The following is a 25,246-nucleotide window of genomic DNA, read 5'->3' as shown; positions in this document are numbered from 1 at the left end:
GCCAGGGGGGGCGTGGGGTTTTTTTTTTTCTGCCGCGGATTCTTGCTGGCTTTTTCATCCGCCAGCCCCGCCCCGCCCCCACGGCCCCCGCCCCCCCCCCCCCCCCCCCCCCCCGGGCCCCATCCCTTGTTTGGCTTTCATAATTTATGTGTGAGCGCAGATTTTGCAGGTGAAGGCGTGGCACTTGTTTTGCATGTAACCTGCACTGTACCCACATCCTCCACCACTCACCACTCACCACTCACCTCTTTGCCATCGAACCGTCGCCCAGCAAGGGGCATAATTAATTATGTAACTAACGAAACATTAAACAACATACAACAAAAACCAGCAAAAATCTTTTCTCACGCATCCGCTTATTAACCGCTAAATCTTCTTCGCTGTGTCTCTGGGGCAAAATAATGAGCAGCACTTTAGATTATCTCACAGGTGGCTCATCTCCCTGCTCTTCACTTCGCTTCCCTGTTGTCTTCTATTCTCTTGGCGAATCTCCAGAGACTGTTTTTCTACTCTTTGTTTGCGATGGTTTTTATGGCCAGTGAAATTATTTAGCGGTACCATGGAATCGACAGCCGACAGCCGACAGCCGACTGTCGACAGCTCGAAACGCATAAAAAATACAACTTAACAACGCGAAAATGTGTTCATTCCGTAGGATCGTTTTTTATGAATGAAGAGATAAAAGTTTATTTCACTTTCACGCTGAAATGTTAGCCAAAAAACAATAGAAAAACGGCACATTGTAAGGTGTAAAGTGCAGAGAGGTGCCTGCTGTAGATCAGAGATTCATTGGCTGTGAAGTGTTAATTGTTTGACGCTTAAGACGTGAAGTTACACAAGCGGATAGAGGTGATTGTTATGATATTATAGAGGGGATTACGTGGAAAGTAAATCATGTCAGACATGATGGAAGAATCACTACCAATACCCATGCATGATGCATGAGGATCAACAAAAGTTGAAGATTTCTAATCAAGAAAAGCATCTCAAATCACGCTTTCATTCGTGATGCTATCATTTATCCCACTTTATATACTTGTTTTAGGAATGCCAATGCTTCCCAGATTTGGTGAAAACTAGGCCTATGGGGTCGCATCACGTTTCCCCCCAGCATGGGGCCTTCACCCACATCCCGACTGGCTCTCTCTCCTCCTCGTCTCTGTCTCTGTCTCTGGCTAAACATTTCCCCATTTCCCAGGCAGCCAACACTTTTCACACATAAACCGTGGACTAAACAATGTTTTTATTCTTATTGTTTTGTGTTTGGCCTGCAACCGGTACTGTTATTTTGTGGCAGGAACAATAAGATGGTGCAAGAGTGCTGAGAGCCAAGAGCCGAGAGCTGCAAGATGTAACTTCAGCTGTAGTTTTAATTAAACGCTGAAACACGGGGGAAACAGGTGGGGCAATTAATGCTCAAACAGAGGCACACCAGAGACCGAATACCAAACAGAAAGAAGTTCCGTTTCGTTTCATTCCTGTGAGTGCAAAGCCCCCATGTAGCGCCCCGTCGCCAGTTCTCTCAGTTGCTGCAGCAAAACTAATATAATGCACAACAGGAATTACATACATTACGCGTAATGCGAAATTAGTTTTGCTAATTAACATTTTGCCATCTCTCGCTCTCCGGCTATTCCATCTATGCAAACCTCACTCTCTAACCCCCTCATTGTATCTGTATCTTTTTCAATTGCAGACAAAATGTTTCTACGCCGCTGCACCTTTCTGCTGCTGCTCTGTCTAATTGCGAGTGACGCCGCCAGTGCCGCACGCAAAACAAAACGTCCTGTCAAGCCGGTCAAGCAGACCGTTCCACGTACCAATGTAACGCCTTCGCCAGCGGCCATCTCTGCCGCAGCCGCAGCCGCTGCCTCTGCAACCACAAGCAGCAGTAGCAGTAGCTCCACCACGGAATCAAACAGCGAAGTGGCAGCGGAGGCAGCCACAATTGCAGCTGGCAGCAGCGGAGAGCTGCCCAAGCCCCTGGTGACGCCCAATGAGGCCCAGCCGGAGGCCAAAACGGACAAATCCCCGGCCCAGCTGCAGGAGGAGGAGTGTGATCCAGATATGATTGGCTTCGAGATCATTACCGGGTAAGTTTTTGCCACTAATGATCAATAAAAGATCGGGCATTGTTACATATATGAGAATTTTACACAATGAATAAGAAACAATGATCCAAGATACTGGCAAAACATTGCACAAAAAAGAGCTGATTTTAGAGATGTATCTACACTCAAAAACAATCTTCAAATCCAGATTTCTTTGCAGTATCAGAATTTGCAAACCTTTTCCTATTGTAAATGAGTTTTTGCTGGTTAGGTTTTCTCTTTAAAAATTGCATAATAATTTTCGTGTTTTCCACCCGTTGGCATATCATAACTGTCGCAAAACAATGCCAACAAATTTCACTCAACTTTGGCTTACGCCATCGCAGGGCATTATAGAAACTTGATTACATTTTGTTTATAATTTTAGTGTAGGTTTTGCGTTATTTTCACTTTTGCTTTTCTTCTAAAATTTGAATGATTTCAAAGGGCGCGGACCAAGACAAGACAATGCCCAAGCCGAAGGTTTCATACATTTTTTAATGAAATGCAACTGACATTTTGGCCAATTAACATTTCCATAACAAGAAGAAGAGACGAAGAGAAGAAGAGAAGAAGTTGCCGGGTAGCAGAGAGAGAGAGAGAGAGACATAACGGTGAAGCAGCAAGTGGGAACCCAGAAATGGAGTCAGTGCCACTGCCACTCAGTGGCAAGCCCCCTACTAACTAGCATATGCAAATGTATCTGTATCTTTGTCTGTTCCCTTGCCTGTGTTTGTGCCTTTCCGGCAGTAGGAGTGACACTTTTTGGTTAAATCGTGACTAATCCCATGGCAGGCTTGATGTCATCGGCCCCAGGCCGACTGGTTCGCTGCCAGAGTCTTTTGTTTGCGCCCACAATGAAGACTCACAGACCGGCTTAGAATGCCCACCGAAACACTTTCATTTTCATTAGCTACTCGTCATAAATAATCTTGGTATCTTTCGGATCTGTTTTACTTGAACTACTTTATCTGGTACTTTCAGGTATGTGCTATCGGCACCCTCGAAAATGTTGGACACTCTGCCGGGCACCCTGATGCTCACCGACTGCTTGGAGGCCTGCCAGAGCAATGAATCCTGCAGCGCTGTCAACTACGAAACCGGCCTCTGTGTGCTGTTCAAGACCACGGCCGATAAATTGCCAGGTGAGTTAGAAAGTGTGAGAATGCGACACCGACTACTACTCCACCAGTTGGTTGTTGGTTTTTTGTGCCAAAGAAAGCTCAATAATTTAGCCGGCCACTCAGTCCACTCGCTCACACATTCATTCACTCACTCATTCATTCATTCATTCATTTGCTCAATTATTGAGTTCTAGTTCATGCAGGTTGCATGTGTTTTTTCTGCTTCTTGGGGCTGTGGCTGTTGCCTGCAGCTTTCGTGGCCAAGAGGCATAAATCACCCGAGTGTCTCCCAGTGGCCGCAAAACGCCTTTTGCTTTTACGCATGATTTGGCTGGCAGCCAAGGCGGCGGCGACGATGGCGATACGATGTTGTGCCGTGGCCGGGGCTTTGGGCACAGGAAAACTAGATTTTGCCTATTCTGCAAACAGCAAACTGGCTTTTGGCATTGGCGTTGCTGGCAGTAACGCATAATTTTTGCTGCCACAGCCTTCCCAGTCGTCGAACGTCGATGCAGTTGTCGCTGCTGCTGCTGCTGCTGCTGCTGCTGCTGCTGACACTGCCTTTTGCCTCCACTGTGGCTGCCACATTCAGCCGCTCATTCAGCCTCAGATCAGCCTTCAGCTGCTGCTGCACGCCTGTTACTTTGCAGTGAAGGGGCGTGTGCGTAAAACGCACCAAATGCTCAACGCACGCACCTCCCATACGCATGGCACCGTTGCATTTTCCTGATTTTTCCCGGTTTTCCTGACTCTGTTTTTATCTTCCCTCTCTCAACCGCTCTCTCTCTCTCTCTCTCTCTCTGTCACTCTCTTTGGTGCATTTTCAGGTTCACTTTCGCGCTCACAGTTTCCGGTTTTCACCATCTACGCACAGAAATCGTGTTTGGGCGTCCGTCCTTGCTCCAAGGCCTGGTGCATCGATCGCGTTCAAGGTTACCGCCTCCCCGAACATGTCAAATCTAGTCAGACGGTTCTTTCGCGGCGCGACTGCCTGGAGCTCTGCCTGGGGGAAACCGAATTCACATGCCGGTGAGTATCCCAAAAAAGGGTTCCAAAATTAGCAATTAAGGAGAATATTGGAGAGATACTCCATAGATGTTGATTCAGGGATTGAAAAACGTTTCCTGTTGGAAATGGTTAAATATATATGGAGTAGAAATTACGAGTAGAACAATCATCCCAAAGAGAGTTATAATTCTACCAATAAGCACCACTGATCTTTCCTTCATTGATGAATCTGAATCTTAAAATGAATCCCATTTAATATATTTTATTATTTTTGAGCGGCTTAACTTATTGCTTCGTGCTCTATGTACATATACTTGAGATTTCCTTCCTAATGCTCTATTATATGTAACTTCTCTTGCTTCTCTTCCACCTTCCGATCTTCGCCACTTCGCTTTCCGAACTCTTCCACCTCTTCCGATCTCTACCGCTCATAATTTTAACCACGAACCAGCTCGGCCAACTACTACCGCCACTCGGGTCTGTGCGAACTGTCCGATATGGATCGTATTACCCTCTCGGCTGGCGGCAGCGTCGAGCCCTACGATGGGGCCGACTACCTGGAGAACAACTGTGCGGAGGAGCCAAGCAAACTCTGCGAATTCAAGCGCATCTCCGGCAAGATTCTGAAGACTGTGGACTCTGTCTACCAGGACATTAATACCATTGACGAGTGCCGTGATCTCTGCCTAAACTCCCCCTACAGGTAAGCATTTCCCTCTACAGCATAAGTTCTGTTCTGACTGGTTGACAATCGTTTGACAGATGCCACTCTTATGACTATAACGATACTGGAGACATGGTCTGTCGCCTGTCGCATCACAGCCGCGCCACCCTCACCGATGTGATGGATCCCTATCTGGATGTGCCCGAGGCAGCCACCTACGAGCTCTCCGCCTGCTACAATGTGTCCATTGAGTGCCGTTCCGGGGAGATGATCACCAAGATTCGCACCTCCAAGCTCTTCGACGGCAAGGTCTATGCCAAGGGAGCACCCAAATCCTGCGCTGTGAACGTAAACAATTCGCTGGAGTTTGATTTCCGCATGGGGTACAATGACCTCGAGTGCAATGTCCGCCAGAGTGCCTATGGACGGTATATGAACGACATTGTCATCCAGCATCACGACATGATCGTCACATCCTCGGATCTGGGACTGGCAGTGTCCTGCCAGTACGACCTGACCAACAAGACGGTGCTGAACGATGTCGATCTGGGTGTGACAGGTGAAATTGAATCGTCGCTGAGCGAGGAGATCACCATTGACTCGCCGAATGTGATCATGAAGATCACCTCTCGGGACGGCAGTGACATGAAGCGCATCGCCGAGGTGGGCGATCCCCTGGCCCTTCGCTTCGAGATCGTCGAACAGAACAGCCCGTACGAGATCTTCGTTAGGGAACTGGTGGCCATGGACGGTTCGGACAGTGCTGAGATAACGCTGATCGATGCTAATGGCTGCCCCACCGATCAATACATCATGGGCACCATCCAGAAGCTGACGCACAACCGCAAGGTGCTGCTCTCCCAGTTCGATGCCTTCAAGTTCCCCTCCAGCGAGGTGGTGCAGTTCCGCGCTCTGGTAACGCCCTGCATACCGCGCTGCGAGCCCGTCATTTGCGATTCCGAGGATGGCGCCAGCGGTGAACTGAAGTCTCTGGTCTCCTATGGCCGCAAGAAGCGCTCAGTGCTCAATGGCACCGATGGTGGTAAGTGTGTGTCTGCCGCCGTGAGCCAGACCTAGAGCGAGTGCAATCTATCCCTAGCAAGTACTAACTGCCTGAATTGTTTCACAGGCGAGTTCATGGTCAGCACACGCCAGCGTCGGGATGTGGGCCCCGTTGATGATAACATACTGCTCGTGCAGTCCATACAAATCACAGACAAGTTCGGCTTCCAGCCAGAGGATGGCAGCGGCAGCAGCAGCAGCAGCACCACCAATGGCAATGACAGCGGATCTGGTCCCCACGAGAAGGCATATGCGGGCGTTGCCCAGGACAAGCTCACTTGTCTTAATGGCTATGGTAAGTCCTCTCCCACCACCTATTCCACCTATTCCACCCATTCTAGCGATTCCGATTTTCTGGCTCTCTGTGAAAATGCCCAATCAAGCGCGAATCAAAAGTTACGCGATTTGCATAGACAAGGAGCTAGCAGGACGTTGTCTTCGTCTTCGTCTTCGTCTTCCTCTTCGTTTCACTCCTCATCGTCTGGCGTATCCGTTGTCGTCATTGTAGTCGACTGTCGTGCTGGCCTGGGTGAATCAGCAGGGGGGGTATGATTCGGTGGGGCGACGCCGACTGGCGGCATCGTGAGCCAGTGAGCTTGTTCTTGGCCCTGGCCCATTGTTGCCTGCTCGCTAATTTTGATAATGAATCAATTTTTCATCATTGCCGACTTTGGCCGAATGATTCCTACTGCATGAGAATTAAATTAGGTTCTGTTTCGGATCGCAGCTCTAACTGCTTACTCCGCTGCTCTGCTCCCCCACATTCACAGCACTCCACGGCAGAGCACATCCACCTCTGACTGCTGACTGCTGTCCAGAACGTGTTCTGTGACTGCATTAAACAAGTTATGATGTTGGCTGGGTGTCTCTGGCTCACGACCAGGTCACTAGTTCAGCTGCAGCTGTGCAGGATTGTGCACGCCTCATTTTCGTGCGGCGCGAAAACTTTTTCTGCACAGTTGGTCGTCGTCGTCGGCGTCGGCGTCGACGTCTCCTCCATCCATACCCGTTAGCCAGCAGCAGCAGCTGAAAATTTCTCAGTTCTCGGTTTCAGTTTTGCAGCATTCAGCATGCAGTTTGCACCACTCTGTTTTCAGTTTTCAGCGCTTCCAGCCACCCATCTCCCATGTGTCATTCCTTTGTGGAGCAATTGCCATGCCGCATTAAAGCGAATGCAGCGTTGAAGCGTTAAATTGACAGCTCGTTAGACAGCAGCAGGTCCAGCCTAAGCTTCAGATTGGACTGCGACTGGGACTCTGTGCATTGGACCACCATTCCGCCATCAACAACAACGTACATTTTTGTTGTAATTACGCGCTGCATTTCAAGGCAGATCAGAGTCGGCCCAGGCCGAAGCTCATTGTCTGCAATTAGAGCAACGGTTTTCTTCTGCTCTTTAAGCTCATTTGCCACACACATTGTTGGTACGGAACGATGGTAGATGGCAGACGGTAGACGGTAGACGGTAGACTGTAGACTGTAGATGGCCCCGGACAGGTGATCTTTAATGCGTGCAGACAGTGAGACTCGCTTTAGTGGCATGCAGAGCAGCAATTTAATTTAACGCCATCTGGCCTGTAATTCGTCAGCACACTCTTATGAGCACTTTTCATTCCTTTGACCAGCGATATTTATACATACAATATAAACGAATCTCTTTCCCCAATTATCCCAATCATTTTAATGCTCTGAGCATCTTCAAGTCCTTCAATGATGTTTAATTTCTAATATTACACCCAGCAAAATTCTCAAGCAAAGTACTTCCCATATACCATGTACGAGTGTGTGTATGCACAAGCATGTTTGTGTGTGTGTGTGTGTGTATGGGCTGAGCTTTTGTTTCGCTTTCGATATTCCGCAACTTTTTGCCCAATCAATTTAATGGTCACTTTTTCTGCTGGTTCCCCGAGTCCCTAAATGAAGCTTGATTCCCGACATTACTCGGCTCGGTACTCTCTCATGTATGTGATCCTGCTTTTCGCTTTCGGTGCACAGCCACTTTTTTCTCCACTCCACTGCGAACATTGTTTAGCGTAATGAATCCTTTTCCACTTATCTCAATTATATTAGCAATGGATATTTTAGTCTTTGAATGATGTTTAATTTCAGCTATTACTTGGCTCTGAGTTCTGAACAAACTCCACTTCCTTATTTGATGGAGTTTTCATTTCGCTTTTCATCATTTTGGTTACTTTGTTGAATGCTTACTTTATGGAAATGTTTCTTTGAGTAACTCTCAGATGGAGATTTATTGCGCTAACCAGAAATAATTGGACAGTTAACTGCATGGCCAGGCGTATTCCAAGTCCAAAAATTATTCTGGTTTCGCTTTCTATATTCTGCCATACAACTTTTCATCCCATTCGCTTCGATTTTTCCCAACATTTACCTCGTTCTCATTGTTCTGACCCTCTCGGGTTTTCATCAAATTATTTACTCTTTTTGTTTTGTGTGTGTTTTTTCGTGGGCGCCGCGACTTACTACTACTACCGCTGGATCTCTCCATCTCATCTTTCTAACTGAACGTTTACAGTAATTGTAATAATTTTGTATATTTTCGTTGTTCTCTCTTTCGTTGGTCTTGTTGTTGTCGGGAATGGGAACTGGAATGGGAATGGGAATGGGGATGGGGATGTGAACAGTGCTGTTGGGGATCTGCTGTTGTCAGATCAAGTTGGGGGAAACACACAAATACACATAAATAAAAGGCCAGTTTCAAGTGCGTGCACTTTGTTATTGAAACTCATTCAAGTCATGACCAAAGAGCCACATGATGATGATGTGGATAATAATGATGATGATGGTTTGTGTTTTTTATTTTGGTTGCTTTGCAGCGACTGCTTTGTGGCACTCTGGCTTGCTCCGAGCTTACTTTTTATGGTCAACAGCAAAACGTAGCACAGCAAAGTAATCTTTGATAGTCATCTGGCATGTCGCTCGTTGTTGCTGTTGGCTCTGGCTGATGCTCTTAAATTCTGATTTCGTGAACTGGACGACAACCACAACAGCAACAGCAACAGCAGCAGCAAAGACAACGCATGCGAGTCGTACTGCACTCTGGTTTTGACTTTGACTTTGGCGGCACTTTCACCCGATTTCTACCGGCATTGGCATTTCGAATTTCCTCCAACGACCATGGCCAAGCGGCCTCTGCCTCTGCTCTGCTTGGGCTTATTTATGTGGCATGTTGCACTTTTAAGAACCCAACAATTGTGGCATGCAATGTGGAGGGTAAGGAAAGTGAGTCCAATCTGTTGCTGCTGCTCCGACTATGTGGCTGTGTGGTTGTGCGGCTGCTGCCTCTTGTGGCATGCCAAAATATGCAACTCATGCATTAAATTGTCGCTGTTTTATTTCTCATTGTTTTATGTTTATCTTCAACTTGTTGCTGTCACAACTTGGTCACTTGGTCGCTTGGGGCCTATTTCTTCTCTCTTCTCTTCTCTCTCTCTCTCTCTCTGTTTGTTTGTTTTGGTTTTTTGTTTCGTTCTATGGCCGAAAGTGGGTCAAGTGGCGCCCACTTTTGTTTTCTTTGATAACTAAACCGATCTTAGGTCACTTCTTCGACTTCTTCCTGGTTTTCTGTTGATTGAAACGATCTTATCTCTTCTGTGGGTTGCTTTGGCGGCTCTTTGGGTTAAGGGGGAAACGTGTTTTATGTACACTTCGAGAACTAGATCGTTTGCCAGCGATAATCCCAATGATTTATGGCGATAAGAGGCCGACTTCCCTTCTGAAACTGCTGATCGGTGGAGAACCTCTCGAGTAATGCCATTTGTTTTCACTTCTTTCTCTTTTGTAGGACTGATTATGGCTGGAGCGCTCTTCCTGCTGGCCCAGTTGAGCATCTTTGGCATCTGGAAGACCGTCCAGCGACGCACACACAAGGAGCGATACCTGTACCAGCACGAGCCAACGCCGACCATCACCTATGGGGCGCCCACCATGCTTTACGGTCCCCCACCGCCATCCTCCGCCTCGTCGGGTGCGTCCCACATGGGCCACAGCGCCAAGGACACGCTGAGCAAGCTCTACGACAGCGGCATTAACGGACGCTACGGACAACAGTACTAGACGGACAACTCCAGGACACAGCTCTCACATTTAGCTGGGAACAAACGCAATATGCCTCGAAAGCTTCAAAAGATTCGATGAGACTTGAATAGAAAATATTCGCCCAAGCGGCGACAAATGCAAAAATCATTGGAAACCCTAGAGATAATCAAATCCTAGACTAAGGCTACACACATACAAGTTAAGCATAGATTGATGATCGAATTGAAACCCCCCTGCCCCTCGCATGTGTTTTTTTTCTCATTAATGCGCGCTTTTAAATGCCTTGGAAATTGAACATTTTCCAGCATTTTGAATCTGCGCATTGCCAATCAAACGGAAATTCTCTACCCTCCCCTACCCACAGCAAAATTCGAATTAAAAGTTAGTTCAAGGAGCCGGAAAGCAGACATCAAGTGGTCTTTCCCGATTCTTTCTAGTAAAAGTTAGGCTAATTTTTAGTGTTTAATGGAGACGTCTCTTTCGTATCTATATGTCTAGGTCTATAGAACTCGAGCGACATGCATTTATAACTATTATTCTATTTATTAATAACTATTTATTTAGCTGCTCACATTTTCACACAAAGTTTGCCAAATAATTTTGTATCAAAATGTTTTGCGCCAGGCTTCTGTGCAAGGCGGCGTTTCCCAATTTTCCAAGCCCCCACAACACTTCCCCACCCGGACTCTAAAAACCCTAGCTACATTATCTATAATCTATTAATCTGGAACTATTTATTGTGCTAATTGTACTTCATATATTATTTATTTGCCGAAACGCAGAGCGGTGCTAATGTTTAGTAGAGCCTTCGACTTGTCCCCAAAAAGCAAGTGTCAGAGACTTAGAGAATTAAAATAATTAAAATTTCTGATAAACGAATTGTACTGATTAAGTAAAGCAATAAACATAAATATATTTTTAAAACAAAATAAATGTCTAAAAATAAAAACAACATTTTGTACTCATTGGAGGATTATGGAGCATAAGAAATGGGATATTATTTTGAAAGATTTGAAAGATAAAAGAGTGGGAAATAGAAAAGAGTTTGTTTGTTCCATGGTGTGTTCAACAGAGATAAAAGTCCCAAAAACACATCCCAAAAATTTGAAAGCGTCAAAAAAATGATAAAAGTCAATACTAAAATTAATCATAACGTAGCTAAATGTAAATACAATTGGTTGGCAATTAGTTCCACCTTTAAATCTTGAGTCAAGATTCATTAAATATTCTACCCACAAGAAATTAATTTGGCCATAACCAAGTTTGTTGTTAATTAACATTTCACTGACAAAACGAAGCCACCATTAACTGAAACTGATGTTTGTCGCGGCGCTCTCATAAGAGACCCACAGAAATGATTATAATTTCACGGCAATTTGAGCCGAGACCCATGTGGCATGTGCCACATGTTTAGGTGTGAGATGTGGCAGACTCATAGTCGCATCTTTAGGTGTGCCGGCAGTCACCTGCAGCTTCTTAGCGCATTATGGCTTGGAGTGTGCGGCTTGTGTGGAGGGGCAGTCCGACCAAAGTGTTAATCAAATTATGAGGCAACATAAAGCAGCAGCGGAGCTCAACCAGGCGTATCACGATCTCTTTAACGCTTCAGCTACGCACGCCATTAGGAGGTATACATATACATATGTACACAAATCCATGATTAATTACAAATTCTGATCCACTGAAGGCGACGATTAATCATGATCGTGTTGAAATGGAAATTGTAAAGTGCGAAAAGTCGAGCTTCGGGTGAGACGTGTGTCGCGTTAGTAAATGAAGATGTCTCCTTCTGCTGTCCATCACATAGGAGACTCGATTGCCTCAGTGGATTTCCTCTATTGCGGACTAGGTGTGAGAAGACGCATGTGCGTCGTGCCTCCCGTTGCATAAAACTCCTTTATTAAGCGATAGAAAGCCGAACTGAGTGTTTGGATTGAACGAATTCCGGATGCACTACAATATTGAGCTATGTATAATCTGGCTAGGGTTGGGTATTAGAGAATAAATGGAGCATTTCATAACCCTAAAATAAATACATATCTAAACTAGTCCGTTTTCTACATCCAATATACAGAGATATCCCATCGATTACCCACTTTCCACACAAAGTTAATGTACCCTTTCTGACATGTTACAGAAAATCATCACAAGCCACGCGTTGACATTTTTTATGGCCGGTTCTGGTGCGTATTTGGCTTGGACTCGGTCGAGGTGTTGGAGTTTTAGATGGAGCTGGAGTTGGTCTTCCGATGGGGCAACAGAGCAGAACAGCAATCCATGCTCCGGGCGCTCCTTTAGTTTTTTTTTGTTTTGTTTTTGGCTTTTCTCACTTTTCCAGAACGTGGCCAAGTGTGGGCATTGGCGGTGACAGCTATGCAAATGCCTGGCCATTAAGTCGTTGACTGTTAGCAATGGCTTTTAATTAGCGGCTTGACTTTGGCCCCGACACAAACCTCGGCCTGGATCGTTCTGATCCCAAGAATGGCCTCGGTATGGGAACAGGGACAGGGACATGGACGGAGACAATGGATAAGACACCTACACTCGTTGTGGTTGACACTTTGACCATTGAGGAAAACGCTTGCTCGCATTTTGCCAATTTCCATGCATAAAGTTCGCATTGAACACCCTCACGCTTCGTGGTCATTTGCATTTAAATGCCATTGAGCCTCGCCAGAGGCTAAGCTGCAATGGGATGGGTTCAAACGGAGTGAAGATCTCGTTTGCATCACTTCCTCCCCTCCCCTCCGCTCCCCACGCAACCCAACCCAACCCATTCCATGACAGAGAGCAAGAGAGCTTTTCCTATTCGGGTTTTCTTTTTGTATTCGTTTGGTTTTTTGGCCTGCCATGTTGGCCTGCCTCACGATTTCTTCTTTGGCCTCCCGCCTCGTCCTCTGTCCTCTGTCCTCTGTTCTCTATCATCTGCCACTGCTGCTGTTGTTGTTGCTTTTCAGCTTTTGTTTGTTTTACAGCTGCTCGCTTTGATTGAAAAATTATGCACTTGCCATGGCAATGGGCAACGCCAAATTTCCCCTCCAAAAAGAAAAGAAGAAGCGATTGAAGAAAAGGAAAACCCACTGCAGCAGCAACAGCAGCAGCAGCAGCAGCAATGAGGTGCTGAAACACCAAGCTACTTCCTGCCATGTGAAACTTTTAATGCTCTTTTAACTGGCCGGAAATGCAAAAGGAAATGCTGCCAATTAATCGAGAGAGATGAAAAGCATTCAAAACAAATTGGTATACATATAAAAATAGTGTGAAAGATTTCCAGGAAGGAGTGTGAAATTGATGCATTTGAAATTAGGATTAGGATGGAACAGAAATTCTTTCCCAGTTCCTCCGCTAAGCGTCCATCATAGCCAAGAATCCTCAACTTCTGCATAGAGTAAAGAAGGCAAACAGATAGACTGACAAAAGTTGGAATCTTAGCACTTGAAGCGACAGAGTGAACGTTTTCCCGTTTACCATTAAACATTTTCCATTTTCCATTTTCCGATGGCTGAAAGCGAGGACTTGTTGGCTTGTTGGCTTGTTACTTTTCATTTCGCCAACTCCTCCAGCTTGTCCTGCTCATTAGCAATTGCCCGTCATGGCGGGACATGCGGGACGGGATGGGACGGCACGGGACAGCTGTTGGCAAGTTTTCACCTAATTAAGCAAACAAACGTGTGGGAAATCGAGGCGGCCAGCGTTTGTGCTTCTGGCCAAGATAACTTTCGCCCGGCTTCCCGACTCCCGACTCCCGACCGACGAACGTCGACCCGAACCCGAACGTTCGAAGCGACCCAATACGACACGCCCCATGTCCGGATGTCCCCAGTGTCCAATGTCCCCAGATTCCCAATAGCCCAGCGAGTGGAAGGCGCAACTAATTGCCACGAACATGGGGGCTAAGTAGCCGGAGGAATGCAGCCGAAAACATTTGTCTCTAATTGCGGGCTCAGCCCAATTGGGTAAAGCAAATTAAATTAAATGCAATCTAAACAAACAGCCAAAGCAGAGCAGCCCAGGCACAGTAAAACTGCAACTGCGACTGCAACGGCAACGGCAACGGCAACGGCAACACTGCCGCAAACAGGAAGAGCTCCAAAGAAGCAACAACAATTTGTGCAAAAATACAAATTGGAACATTTGTAGAGAGGCGCAGGCGTGTAAGCACTGTGAGAATTTATGGCCCTGGTGGGGTCACTGCGGCAATGGAATGGATAACATCTGGGCTGGCTGGCTGGATGGCTGAAGACCCAACTGAAGACCCAACCGACTGCGGATGGCTGCCTGACGCGTCGTGCGCAATGCGCATGCAATGCATCCAAACAAAACCGAAATGGCAAAGGACATTGACCAGGCCCCAAAAGACTCCCTCCTCGGTGTCGGAGCCAGAGCGATACAGAGAGATGGAACGCCATTAGAAATTAGAGAAATGGTTCAGTACCGTTTAAAGATGCTTCGCTAGATTCGCCAGGTTCTTGTTGGCCACACAAGAGTGGGACGAACACAACAGCAATAAAACAAAAAACAGAAAACAATTAATAACTGGAATGCATCTCTGGAATCTCCAGAGTCCAGACCTGCGGCAATTACAGAACCCAAAGGAGCATCTACCGGGGTCATTTCACTCAAAATCAATTTCACTTCAAAGATTCGGTAGTCCCAGCTGAACTTTGACTTTGACTCTGGCTAAACGCGAGATGAAATCACATCTGACTTACATTAAATGGTATTGGAGTGGGGACTGGAAAAATCTACTAAGCTTACCTGCATTCGGATGGCAATTCCTTAGGGCTGTCATATGACGATATTCTCAGGGTCAAGTGCCACCCAATCAGTGGTCCATGCTTACAGGCAGAGTCTGATTGAATGCTGAAAGATAAAGATGTATTCATATATAATCTGAAGAACAGTATGGCTTAAATTGCACTGCAACTAGTCACACACACATACAGTACACACAAATCCCTCGTTCAGTCTCCTGCTGGCATCACAGCAACATCTTCCGCAGGGTTCAGCAGCGCCCAAGCCCTGGTCAGCGCTTCCGCTTTGGCAAACTGTGAGACTTTTGCTTTTTCCTGCCTGCGCATGCGATGGCTGCGTATTCAATTTTTTAGGAGGATCACAGATCACAGATCACAGCACTGGGCCCAAGCCCAAGCCCTAGCCCTAGCTGGAGGTGGGGGCGTGCGTGAAAATGGCTTGAGTGCACAAGGAAGGCCGCCGGCTGGCCACTCTCACGAGCAGCGGGCGGCGGCTGGAGGCAGGACAACAATCGCAGTAAGTGATTACGTAACCAGTGCATTGTTCCTGTTCATCTGTACTTCTTCTTTCATTGAACAACGCAATGGATGAGCCAGAGGTGGGTCTACCACTCCGAGCTGGGAAAGCTTTGCAGCGCAGTGCTGCGTCTTATCAGGCCCCGTGGGCGAGGCAGAATCAATGGTGGGCAGCAGCAGCAGCAGCAGCAGCACCAACAGCGGAGTCCGTGCCAGCCAGAGGAAGCTGCTGCAAAATAATTTATTCACAGCCATTATGCACTGCGAATTTATGCCACTTCCTGGTGGAACAACTACAAATAGCCTTTTAAAATGCGATAAAAATAGCGCCAACGGGTCTACAGAGACAGAGAGAGAGAGAGAGAGAGAGAGAGAAGAAAATCCCCATAGAATGCAAAAGGGAAGATGCTGCGACTGGTGTTGCTGATGCTTCTTCTGCTGCCGCTGCTGCTGCTGCTGTTGCACAATGGGTGCCAAGGATGGGGCGTGGTTCTGGACACGGCAGGGCGCACACTCCCAATGACTTTTAAGCATGAAACCGTAAAATGGTTTTTCAATAAACAGGCAACTGGCACGGAGCATGGAGCACGGAGCAGGGGCAGAAGCGAGAACAGAACGAGAGGTGGGCAGACGAGCAGAGATCAGTGGAAGAGAACTAGACTCTGGGAAACGGGCGAAAACAATGCGACAAATATTTGAATATGTTAATTAGTTTGTTGTTCCTGTTGCCGTTTTCTGGGCACGATCAGTTCTTCGTTCTCCTTCTATCGCTGGCCGTGCATCGCTGCAGTCTAATTTCATGTGTTGCCATCTTGTTAGCAGCTCCACCAAGAGCAGCAAGAGCAGCAGGAGGACCAGGGTACCCAAGCTCCCAAGTCCCGAGATCCGAGAACCGTTTTGCATCTTCGCACTAGCGCAAAGGCTAACGAGGTTGCCGAGGCGACTCCGAATTGGTCTGGGACGCCTGCAAGTGCATTTTAGATTCATATTTATATTTATGATTGGTATGCAGGTTGGCCCACACACACAGCAAAACATGCACACACGAGGAGCAGAGCGGAGCGGACCCATCCATATGCAGTGGGCCAATAAAGCTGCCAATGAGCCGGGCTAAAAACAACTGACAGCATCAGCCTTATAGAGTCACACAGGCCACCAACGGCTCTAGGGGATCGGGATCTCACTTCTCGCGATTCTGCCCCCTCTACGATTTTGTGGCATTTTTCCCATTTGCACGCAAAGTCAAGTACAAAGTTGGGCTAACAGGGGATCACAGTGGAGATTGGCTAACAGAGAGTCTAATCAGACGATGAGAACAGCAACAGCAGAGAGAGAGAGGCTTATCATCTACGATAAAGATCATTTATTCTCATCTGGAAATAAGATGCGAAATTTCTAGACTTAGCCAATCTCCACTGTACATTCAGCAGCTTGGGACTCACCTGTGGCATTCTTTGCGTGTGGATGCCGCTGTGGCCGCTGCCACTCGCCTCATCTCCCGCCATTTACCATCCCACCAGCCACAACTTGACTTCTCGGACACTGACCAGGCTGTAGGTGTTGCCCGGGCCACAGCTGATGCCTTTGACAGCTACTAAATTCTGCTTTTGCTCGCGCGACGCACGTTCCTTGTCCAATTTTGGGCAGCGCGATCGCTGGCTTAGCTTGGAATATTCCTCTTTTCTTTTCAGATTTGTTGTTGGTTTTGTGTGTTTTTCGGCTGGCGCTTATCGTTTGGCCATAAATTTATGCCGCCTCGTGGTTGTTGCGGCTGCCATGAGGAGGTCCTAGGCCTCCGCTGACCGTGACACGCAATGAAGTTGTTGTTTCGCCTCTTGTTGGAATTTCCAAGGCTTGTGGCATGTAGAATGCAATTAACGGCACTTGGCGGCTCAAGGGAAATTGACATTTCAACATAATTAGTTACTTGTTTTGCCTTAATTGCGTAGTTTGGGTCTTGAAAATGAAAACAATGCAAAAATCCGCGGTGTTCAGCGTGATCGCGGAATTTGCAAAATATACCGCAAATATACCTCAAATCTAAAATCATTTTCCTCGACTTTGATGTTCTATTTAATATTACCAGCTAGTTGGAATTTTCAGCGCTAAAACTATAGTTTTAACCAATTCATCAGTCAATTCATTCCACAAGATGGGCTGGTTTTCATCACTTTTTTTATGGGATTGATTGCCAAATAATGTTTAAACTAAAAGGCTCAAACAAAAAGATCAGCATTAAAAGTCATGTGGGTGGGAACAGAAGGTTACGTCATTTGACAATTCTTTGTTGGTAATAGTATGGAATGGTATAGGCATTTCTGTACCCTATTTCCATTAATTAATATTAAAATTCCGTTCTCCCAACTGCTTTTAAACATTAATAATGATTTTTTCTTGGACTAACATGCTTTGTTGTTAACATGCCGAATGTTTTCTAAGTTTATATATCCCGATCAGATATATTCTCGTTATCTTTAATCTGCTAAATTTCGTTAAGCTAGCCCTCCATTGACTAGTTTTTGCATTGATTGGAGCATAAGATTTCAAACATTTCCTCTATTCGAAGATATCCTTCCCCCCAAGGGTATTAGAATGTTGAAATTTACTTGAAATTAACCGCAAACTTTTCGGCGTTAAATTCGCTTCCAACGGATCACATTTATATTTATAACATTACATTTTACATTTTTTCTACATTTGTGTAAATTCTGCTCTTCACAGCATTGACCCTGCGACAGTCAGCAATCGAGTATGCAGTATATTTAAAATTTACTTTACTTTAAATACCAAGAAACTTTGGTATTGTGTGTGGTCATATTGTGGTATATTTTTTGGAATACTCCGCGGTCACACTAAAATTGAAAGTGAAAATTGCGCTGCAAAATACGAAAATTTTTTGAAATTGTTAAAAAACTGAATTAAATTCGATAAAACTCATTTAAAGCCAGAATAAGTTGTGCAGCAACATGTGTGGAGGATTTACCTGCTCGAAGAATGCGCTCATAGCGCTCAACATTTTATATGTGGTAAGCAAGCGAGAAAAAAAACAAACAGAAATGTAGAAATTCCCAGTGGCAAAAACAACAACCAGGAAGTGGAACAACAAATGCAAAGCAGCAGCAACAGCAACAAAAGCGATTGTGTTACGAGTAGATGATTAAATTACAGCGCCTAATGGCAATTTATTGATTTTCTTGTGGCAGGTGCAACATACACACACACACGCACATGCAATCGTCTGTATATGTACCTGTATGTATCCATGCGTCCTGCCTGCTGCTGCTGCTGCTGCCTGTCTGCGGTCTGTTGTTCCTCTTGTTAATAGTCGACCTCCAGTGCACATCTTAAGTACTTATTCTCTTCTCTCCTCTCTTCTCCGTCCACTAGATGATTGGTTTCCTGCTGATTGGCGTGGGGGTCTATGCGCGGGCCGCCTCCATTGTCACCAATCTGCCCATTGTGGGCGGCATCCTGGCCTGCGGCGTCATCCTCATCTGCATCTCCATGCTGGGCCTCGCCGGCGCTGTGAAGCACCATCAAGTGATGCTCTTCTTTGTATCCTTTTCGAACCAACCACAAGAAAACCTTGCAAGCGCACGCACCAAAAGTGCTTGGCACATACATAGAGCCGAAGGTCGTGGCCCTCGTGTCGAACAATGACATGAAAAGTGGCCTCATTATGAGGCAAATTATGACGGGGCCTCGGCGGCAATGACGACAGCAGTGGGCATGTGCATCACCACTCTTGATAAGCATTTTGCAATCGCTCTCGTGGCTTTCCTTAACCCCTAGACTGTGTCTCTCTCCCACTCCCCACAGTACATGATCATCCTGTTTATGCTCTTCCTCATTCAGTTCTCCATTGCCAGCTCTTGCCTGGCCGTCAATGCCGAGCAGCAGCAGCAGTTTGCCGAGCAGGGATGGATGACAGTGCCCCCAGAGTTGCGGCAACAGGTGCAGGAGAGCCTCGACTGCTGCGGCTTCAATGCCACCAGCAGCATCAACCTTCCGACCACTCCACTCGCTCCGACAGATGAACCCTCCTGCGAGCTGGTCAATCGAAAGTGCTGCGAACAGTCGAACGATGTGGATTGCCATTGCCCGGCCTGTGGTCCCATGCTGGAGGACAAGATCGACTATGCCTTCAAGCTGTGCGGCGGTCTGGGCATCTTCTTCAGCTTCACCGAGGTGCGTGCAAAGAAATAGAATAGTTTGTACTAATCTCTGTAATTTGTAATCTGTGTAATTCCTCCATCCATTCACATGCTGCCTTTAGTTTGTGGGCGTCTGGCTAACCGTGCGCTATCGCAATCAAAAGGATCCGCGCGGCTTGCCCAGCGCATTCCTTTAAATTGTCCCCTAAATCAGAAAAGAACAATTAATCCCCCAATAGAAGACATAGCAACAGGCAAAGTTATATAGATTTATGTGTGTGTATCTCTGTCTCTGTGTATTTCCCTTTCTGCGAAATGTTGCTATGGATGTTGGGGGTAGAATTCATGGGTCATAGACCAAAAGAGAGCTCTTTGGGTCTGCATACATCTTATATATTTATACCATCTACAGATACATATATAAATACAGACATACATATATACAGATCTATATATAAACGCATTACAGCATAGATACATATGTACGTAATGTGTGTTAGTACGTAATTGATATACAATACAACTTTAGACATATATACACTCGTACAGATATAGTGTTATAGACATATAGAGGAGGAGAGAGCCATATAAAGCAATCAACAATCCCCTTCTTCCTTACCCTGCATTCTAACACTCTTTTAACTAACTGAAAAACCAACTGTCGGGGCTCTTTGACTAAGCCTAATCGAGCAGAGGCGAGAGGGTGAGACATGTTTAAGCATTATTGTGTCTTCATTTTCCTTGGTTCATGTTCTTATGCAAACAACTCTGAATGATCGCTGACTAATTCCTCTTTTGTTTCCACTTAGGTCTTGGCCGTTTTCTTGGCGCGTCGCTATCGCAATCAACATGATCCCTGCTATCTGCCTGCACGTGCCGTCTTTCCCCACAACTATCTATACTGATTGGCCCATGAACATGGTGAAGGATTGAATAATTTTGATAAAGGAACGATACATGGATGGTGCATTTTTAGTCAAAGGGACGAAGGCTGAATATTCTTATTTGTACAACACACACACAGGCAATACGTTTCCTAGCAAGAATCGAATACCAGACTCAAACAAGAGATAACTCGAAAGCAGAGAAGAGAGAGAGAGAGAGTGCTCAACTGCTGCTGCTTCCTGCTGCTGCTGCTAATTTTTAAATAATTTTTATTGTACATTTATAAGTTTGTTTGAATTGCACAAAAATGGAGGCGGCATATGTGCGCCCCAAATGGAGATTATTTCTAGCTGTAATGTTTTATATTAAATTAAGTTGTGCTGTTCTTTCACACCTCTGTTAGCTATTTTAAAAGCCTTTCTTTGCAACTCGCAACAATCATGAATGACTCAACTGCTGTACCACGAGAGAAACTACGACAAGAGAAACATTTCGGAAACCTGATCTTCAAGTAGAATCTAACAACCAAGTCAACAATTGTAACTAGCAACCTAGTAAGCAACTAAAACTAAAACTAAACTAAACCTAGGCATAACGTAACACATCAACCTATATACATACGAAACGTGTTTGCATATTCAACAATACTCTAAATGTTAGTTGTGTGTTAATGATCCAAAAAGAACAAAAACAAAACCAAAACCAAAAAAAACATAAACATAAAGTAACCCAACTACAAAATATACATACATGTCAACAATTAAACAACTCTCTAAAAGAAAGATAGAAAACCTCCTACCACACAGCTCTCTTCCACAGTTTACACCCTGTTTTCCGCACTTGCTCGACTTTCTCTGCCACTTTTCTCCATCTCTCTATGTCTTAATTTACAGAACAAACACACAACACACCACACCACGCACACACAACACACAACACATGGAAATAGTTTTTCCCTTGTTTCCGCATTTCCAATTTCCTTTCGAGCGACAAATAAACCATTAGATAATATTCTCTGTATTCTGTGCTGTGATTGAAGTAAATATGATCTATAAAACAACAAGTTGAATCCAGTTTTGAGTTTCATTTCCCCCATCAGTTCCTTAATGAGGAAAGTCCTCCTCCCAACCACACCTCCCAAAGGAACAGCGAACTGCCATCATTAGCAAAGTGTCTCCGCTTACAAACAAAACTGACGCCTGTCGGAAAACTGGCAGACAGTGGAACGAAGCAGTTGCTGGGTGGTACAAGTGATGGTATGTTTAATTTAACTATTGCTAAAAATGTAGTTTATAATTATAATTTATTTTCTTTCAGCTCTTTTCATGATAATCATTGTTTTAAGGAAGCTTTTTAATTGTCTTGTGCAGCTGAGCTCGAGAAGTTCGATCTTCGAGTTGTCTGGAATATCATACGTATCATGGAATACGAATTTTTGTTGCTTACAGACTTCCTACAATGTTTACCAGCGAATTCTCTGGAATATATTCCACAGTGGGCGCTTTGTGTACAAATGCCATAAGCATCATAAGCGACTAGAAGATTAACGCTCACACTTTGTACGTATGACGCCTCCCCAGAGGGACGCCGACGCCTCACTCAAACACCCAGCGAAGTGGGTGTGGGCGCAGACGTGTACCCCGATGGCAAAAACAAATTTGTTAGAATGTACCCGTGCCTCAATTGCCGAATTTTCACTCAAACACGCGCCATAAAATGGGCCAAGTTCAACGCACTTCGATGCACGGAAAACTCTGAGAGAGTGAGAGAGGAAAACTGAGTGGGAGAGAGCGTAGCAGAGCGAGAGTGAGAGCAGATTGATTACGTAACAATTGCTCAGACGCACGAGACGCCAGGGGCTGCCAGGGACAACATTTCCGCTTTTGCGTGGTGTTATGTGGGCGTGGTGGCAGCAATGGCAAACCTGGACGTAGGCCGAACCACCCATCCGCAACGCTCTGAGGCCCTTGGCGACACCCTCAACGGAAGTGGTCAACAACAGCTGGGCCTCCAGCCATTTTCCTGCATGCAAACAGGAATTGAAAATCCCTCTCAAAACGTCAAAGGGAAATGGGATGGAAAGTCATGAGTATTCGACAAATAGTTGAACGAAATGAGCGGCAGTCACTGGTCTCTGTTAGGCAGGAAACACTCATGTCTCCCATTGACACGTGTCTGATATTAAAATTCCCATTGGTTATGGATTCCATTTGTCGGGGGTTGTAGAGCCTTTGGTATGTCCTTGAACTATCCACCATATGCTTGGTTCTCAACTGTTGATCCAAGGCAGGCAGCGTTGCGTATGAGCAATGTCTATGCCATTGCGTGCTTTGTGAGTGATCAAATGGAATTGTTTTTCTACCCTTAGACAGGATATTATGTTTGAAATTAATCAAACAATTTCTTCATACTTTCTGTTTATAGCCCAAAATTGAGCCAATATATTGATTTAAGAGTATCCACAGATTCAACACCTAGCAGGTCGTTTTTTTCTCGTGATTCAGTGAACTGGAAGCTTTAAGCGTAAGTAACTTGTCACTTGATGAAATGGCCCAATGGATGAGTGAATTGACGATTTACAGAGCCATCAAACAAGGCTCTCAATGGGATTTGCATTAAAGCAAACAATTTAACAGCCGTTTAAATTTTACTACACCTCTCTGCCGCTCTCTTGATTCCCTCTTTTTTGATGGACTATTTTGCACAACACGAAACACGAATTTACTGTCCCATGTCGGTGTCATGTCTGTCCATCTGTTGGACTTATTATCTGCGTCTGAGCCGCAGTGAAGCGTGAGGCATGGGGCATGTGTCTGTAAATGCCCAGAAATTAAGCAGAAAAGTAGAAGCGAAGTAGTCCCATTTGAATGTCAATGTCAAATTAAAGTCATACGCACAATTGATTAGAATTAATTAAACCCACTGACAACCTCTGATCTCATCCAAGTTCAGGCTAGAGGTTTTAGAATTTTATGATTATGTTTTCTGTTGCTGAGCTAAACATTTCTTCTTGTGTGTGTCGAACACATCATCACCTTGGCATTGAGTGAATACTGTTTCGGTATACACAACAAATACTTCTGGTAAACAATTGGCAATAATTACCTTCGGAGAATGGGGAAACAAATTTGTTTGTTTTGGTTAGCTTGAGCAAAATAATATGTGTGGCAATGGCAAAGAAATTACTCCAGAGGTGTTTAACATTTTAGTCAGAATAATAAAACAGTTTTGCTGTGCATCTTTTAAAACAATTTGGATTGGAATATTCACACATCAGATAAAGCTTTTATGGGTGTGAGGCACTCATATCTTTCCACTTCATGCAACCATTTCCATTAGGGAAAACTCCCCTGTTCGCGGATATATGAAATTCTTGCGCAAGCAAAATCCGCAATTCGGTTCAATGGGAAACGTTTTACGAGCAGCATGAATAAACAAATAAAAGCACAAATACAGACATTTTATGTTGCTTTATGGGCTAAACAGGGGAGTTATGACGCGGTGTATGCGCAATATTTAATTAAATTGAGTATACGCAGCGATTCCCTTGGGTAAGCTCAAATTAAGCTCGGATGGAATGCAATTTGCCAACACCTTTAATGCTGTTCAAAATGCTCATTAAATTTTAAACGTAAACAGAGCCCTCTGATATCTGGCAGGACCTGGCAGCCAATTAACTTTGCACTTGTTTCGCATATTTATAGTTTAAATAATGGAAAAATTCACTTTTTATCACACGTTTATGTTCAATTAGAGTAAAAATTATCCTCTACCCAACAATTTACTTTAGTGAGAAGCTAAGAGCATGGGTCTGATGTATCTGATTTGTGTGTGTTAAAAATGTAAATCAATATTTTAAAGACTCAATTTGGGGCCGTCTTCAAGGAGTCAGCATCGATGGTGTTCAGCTTGGTGATGCCATTTTCCTTCACAACAAACACCTCAAAGTGGCGCATATTGACAGCGAGACGCTCATGGGCTGCTGCCACGCATTGCTTCAGCACTTTGTAAGCTGTCGGTTCATCAATGTCTGGCGAATTGTATTTTTGGAATATGGAGTTAAATAAGGCCATCCCCACGCCTTGGCCACTATATGGTACGGACCTTAAGCCCCCGAACTCGTCGATTTGATACAGTTGCGGACCCATCAGCGGACCCCAGCCAGCAATCAGTGCGGAAACCTTATAGTTCAGATTTTCCATCACATTTGCACATATTTGTTTGCCGGCAAAGTGCGCAATGCTATTCACGGGCATATCCAATCCATTATGTTGCACTCTATGCAATTCCGAATGCTTAGCGATAGAGTTAACAAAGCGATGCGGATCTCCTCCTTCGCCAGCGGCAGCAATCATGGAATAGTCACTGATACGCTCTATCTTTGATTTGTCTGGAATAGTGATACAAATATGTGAATGTATGCCAAATGGATGCCAATCGAACTCACCTTGATCCAACATTAAGAGGCCTTTGCCTGTCCCTATGTTAGCGGAGAGTAGGACAAAGTCCTTACCCTTTATTGCCAACATCGTATCCATATCGTATCGGGGGGAAAGTAAATTATTGTACATGTGAATCGGCAAGGCCTACTAACTTTAACTTCAACTTGGAATTTCAGTTGTACAAAGCATCATAAATTTCAAATTATAGACTCCAGATCGTACTTCTCATTGAGTCCTGCACAGTAATTAACACCCAGGCTTGTGCAGAACCGCAAGGATACAGAGGGCATTGGGTTTCTTTGTGCGCAGCAGCTGTTGCACCTAAACCCCCCCTAGCACCACTCTCTGAGTGAGATTTGCGAGTAAATTGTACAATTTATATACGAATGTTGTATATACAGTATCTTTGCTGACGTTTCGGAGCTCGGTGGGGCTGTGGATTTGCGGACTATAATTACATTTGCCCATGCACAATAAACAACAATTTGCCG

General features: G+C 45.1%; 3 protein-coding genes across 5 annotated transcripts in view; 2 read left to right on the top strand and 1 right to left on the bottom strand.

Annotated features, from left to right (window-relative positions):
* The window catches only part of LOC117583402, a 27,494-nt gene extending 16,568 nt beyond the window's left edge, over positions 1 to 10,926 (top strand). For both annotated transcript variants that reach the window (XM_034271688.1, XM_034271685.1), the window contains 7 exons: positions 1,697 to 2,093; positions 3,075 to 3,235; positions 4,042 to 4,243; positions 4,674 to 4,925; positions 4,985 to 5,928; positions 6,016 to 6,243; positions 9,751 to 10,926. In XM_034271688.1, the coding sequence (XP_034127579.1) occupies positions 1,702 to 2,093; positions 3,075 to 3,235; positions 4,042 to 4,243; positions 4,674 to 4,925; positions 4,985 to 5,928; positions 6,016 to 6,243; positions 9,751 to 10,022 (2,451 nt within the window). In that variant the 5' untranslated portion in view covers positions 1,697 to 1,701 and the 3' untranslated portion in view covers positions 10,023 to 10,926. The remainder of the gene's footprint in view (positions 1 to 1,696; positions 2,094 to 3,074; positions 3,236 to 4,041; positions 4,244 to 4,673; positions 4,926 to 4,984; positions 5,929 to 6,015; positions 6,244 to 9,750) is intronic.
* Positions 10,927 to 18,128: 7,202 nt separating this feature from the next.
* On the top strand, positions 18,129 to 21,376 carry LOC117583274 (tetraspanin-31-A). Of its 2 annotated transcripts, XR_004573785.1 has the most exons (5): positions 18,129 to 18,300; positions 18,662 to 18,829; positions 19,094 to 19,462; positions 19,551 to 20,131; positions 20,238 to 21,376. XR_004573785.1 is itself a non-coding variant. In XM_034271499.1 (4 exons), exons 1-4 carry the CDS (start codon positions 18,241 to 18,243, stop codon positions 20,331 to 20,333), a joined length of 693 nt encoding a protein of 230 aa, XP_034127390.1. In that variant the 5' UTR covers positions 18,133 to 18,240; the 3' UTR covers positions 20,334 to 21,376. The 2 variants fall into 2 exon arrangements, 1 of the variants encoding a protein (XP_034127390.1); XM_034271499.1 differs by lacking the exon at positions 19,551 to 20,131 and having other exon boundaries at positions 18,133 to 18,300.
* Positions 21,377 to 24,034: 2,658 nt separating this feature from the next.
* LOC117583074 (probable proteasome subunit beta type-2) lies at positions 24,035 to 24,897 on the bottom strand. Its single transcript, XM_034271248.1, has 2 exons — positions 24,761 to 24,897; positions 24,035 to 24,703 (listed from the first exon to the last, which is right to left on the bottom strand). Exons 1-2 carry the CDS (start codon positions 24,882 to 24,884, stop codon positions 24,177 to 24,179), a joined length of 651 nt encoding a protein of 216 aa, XP_034127139.1. The 5' UTR covers positions 24,885 to 24,897; the 3' UTR covers positions 24,035 to 24,176.
* Positions 24,898 to 25,246: the final 349 nt, after the last annotated feature.

This window comes from Drosophila guanche, unplaced genomic scaffold (assembly GCF_900245975.1).
Source record: "Drosophila guanche unplaced genomic scaffold, DGUA_6, whole genome shotgun sequence".
NCBI classification, from domain to species: Eukaryota; Metazoa; Arthropoda; class Insecta; order Diptera; family Drosophilidae; genus Drosophila; species Drosophila guanche.
The sequence above is the reverse complement of the archived record's forward strand: the minus strand, read 5'-3'. Positions and strand labels throughout refer to the sequence as shown.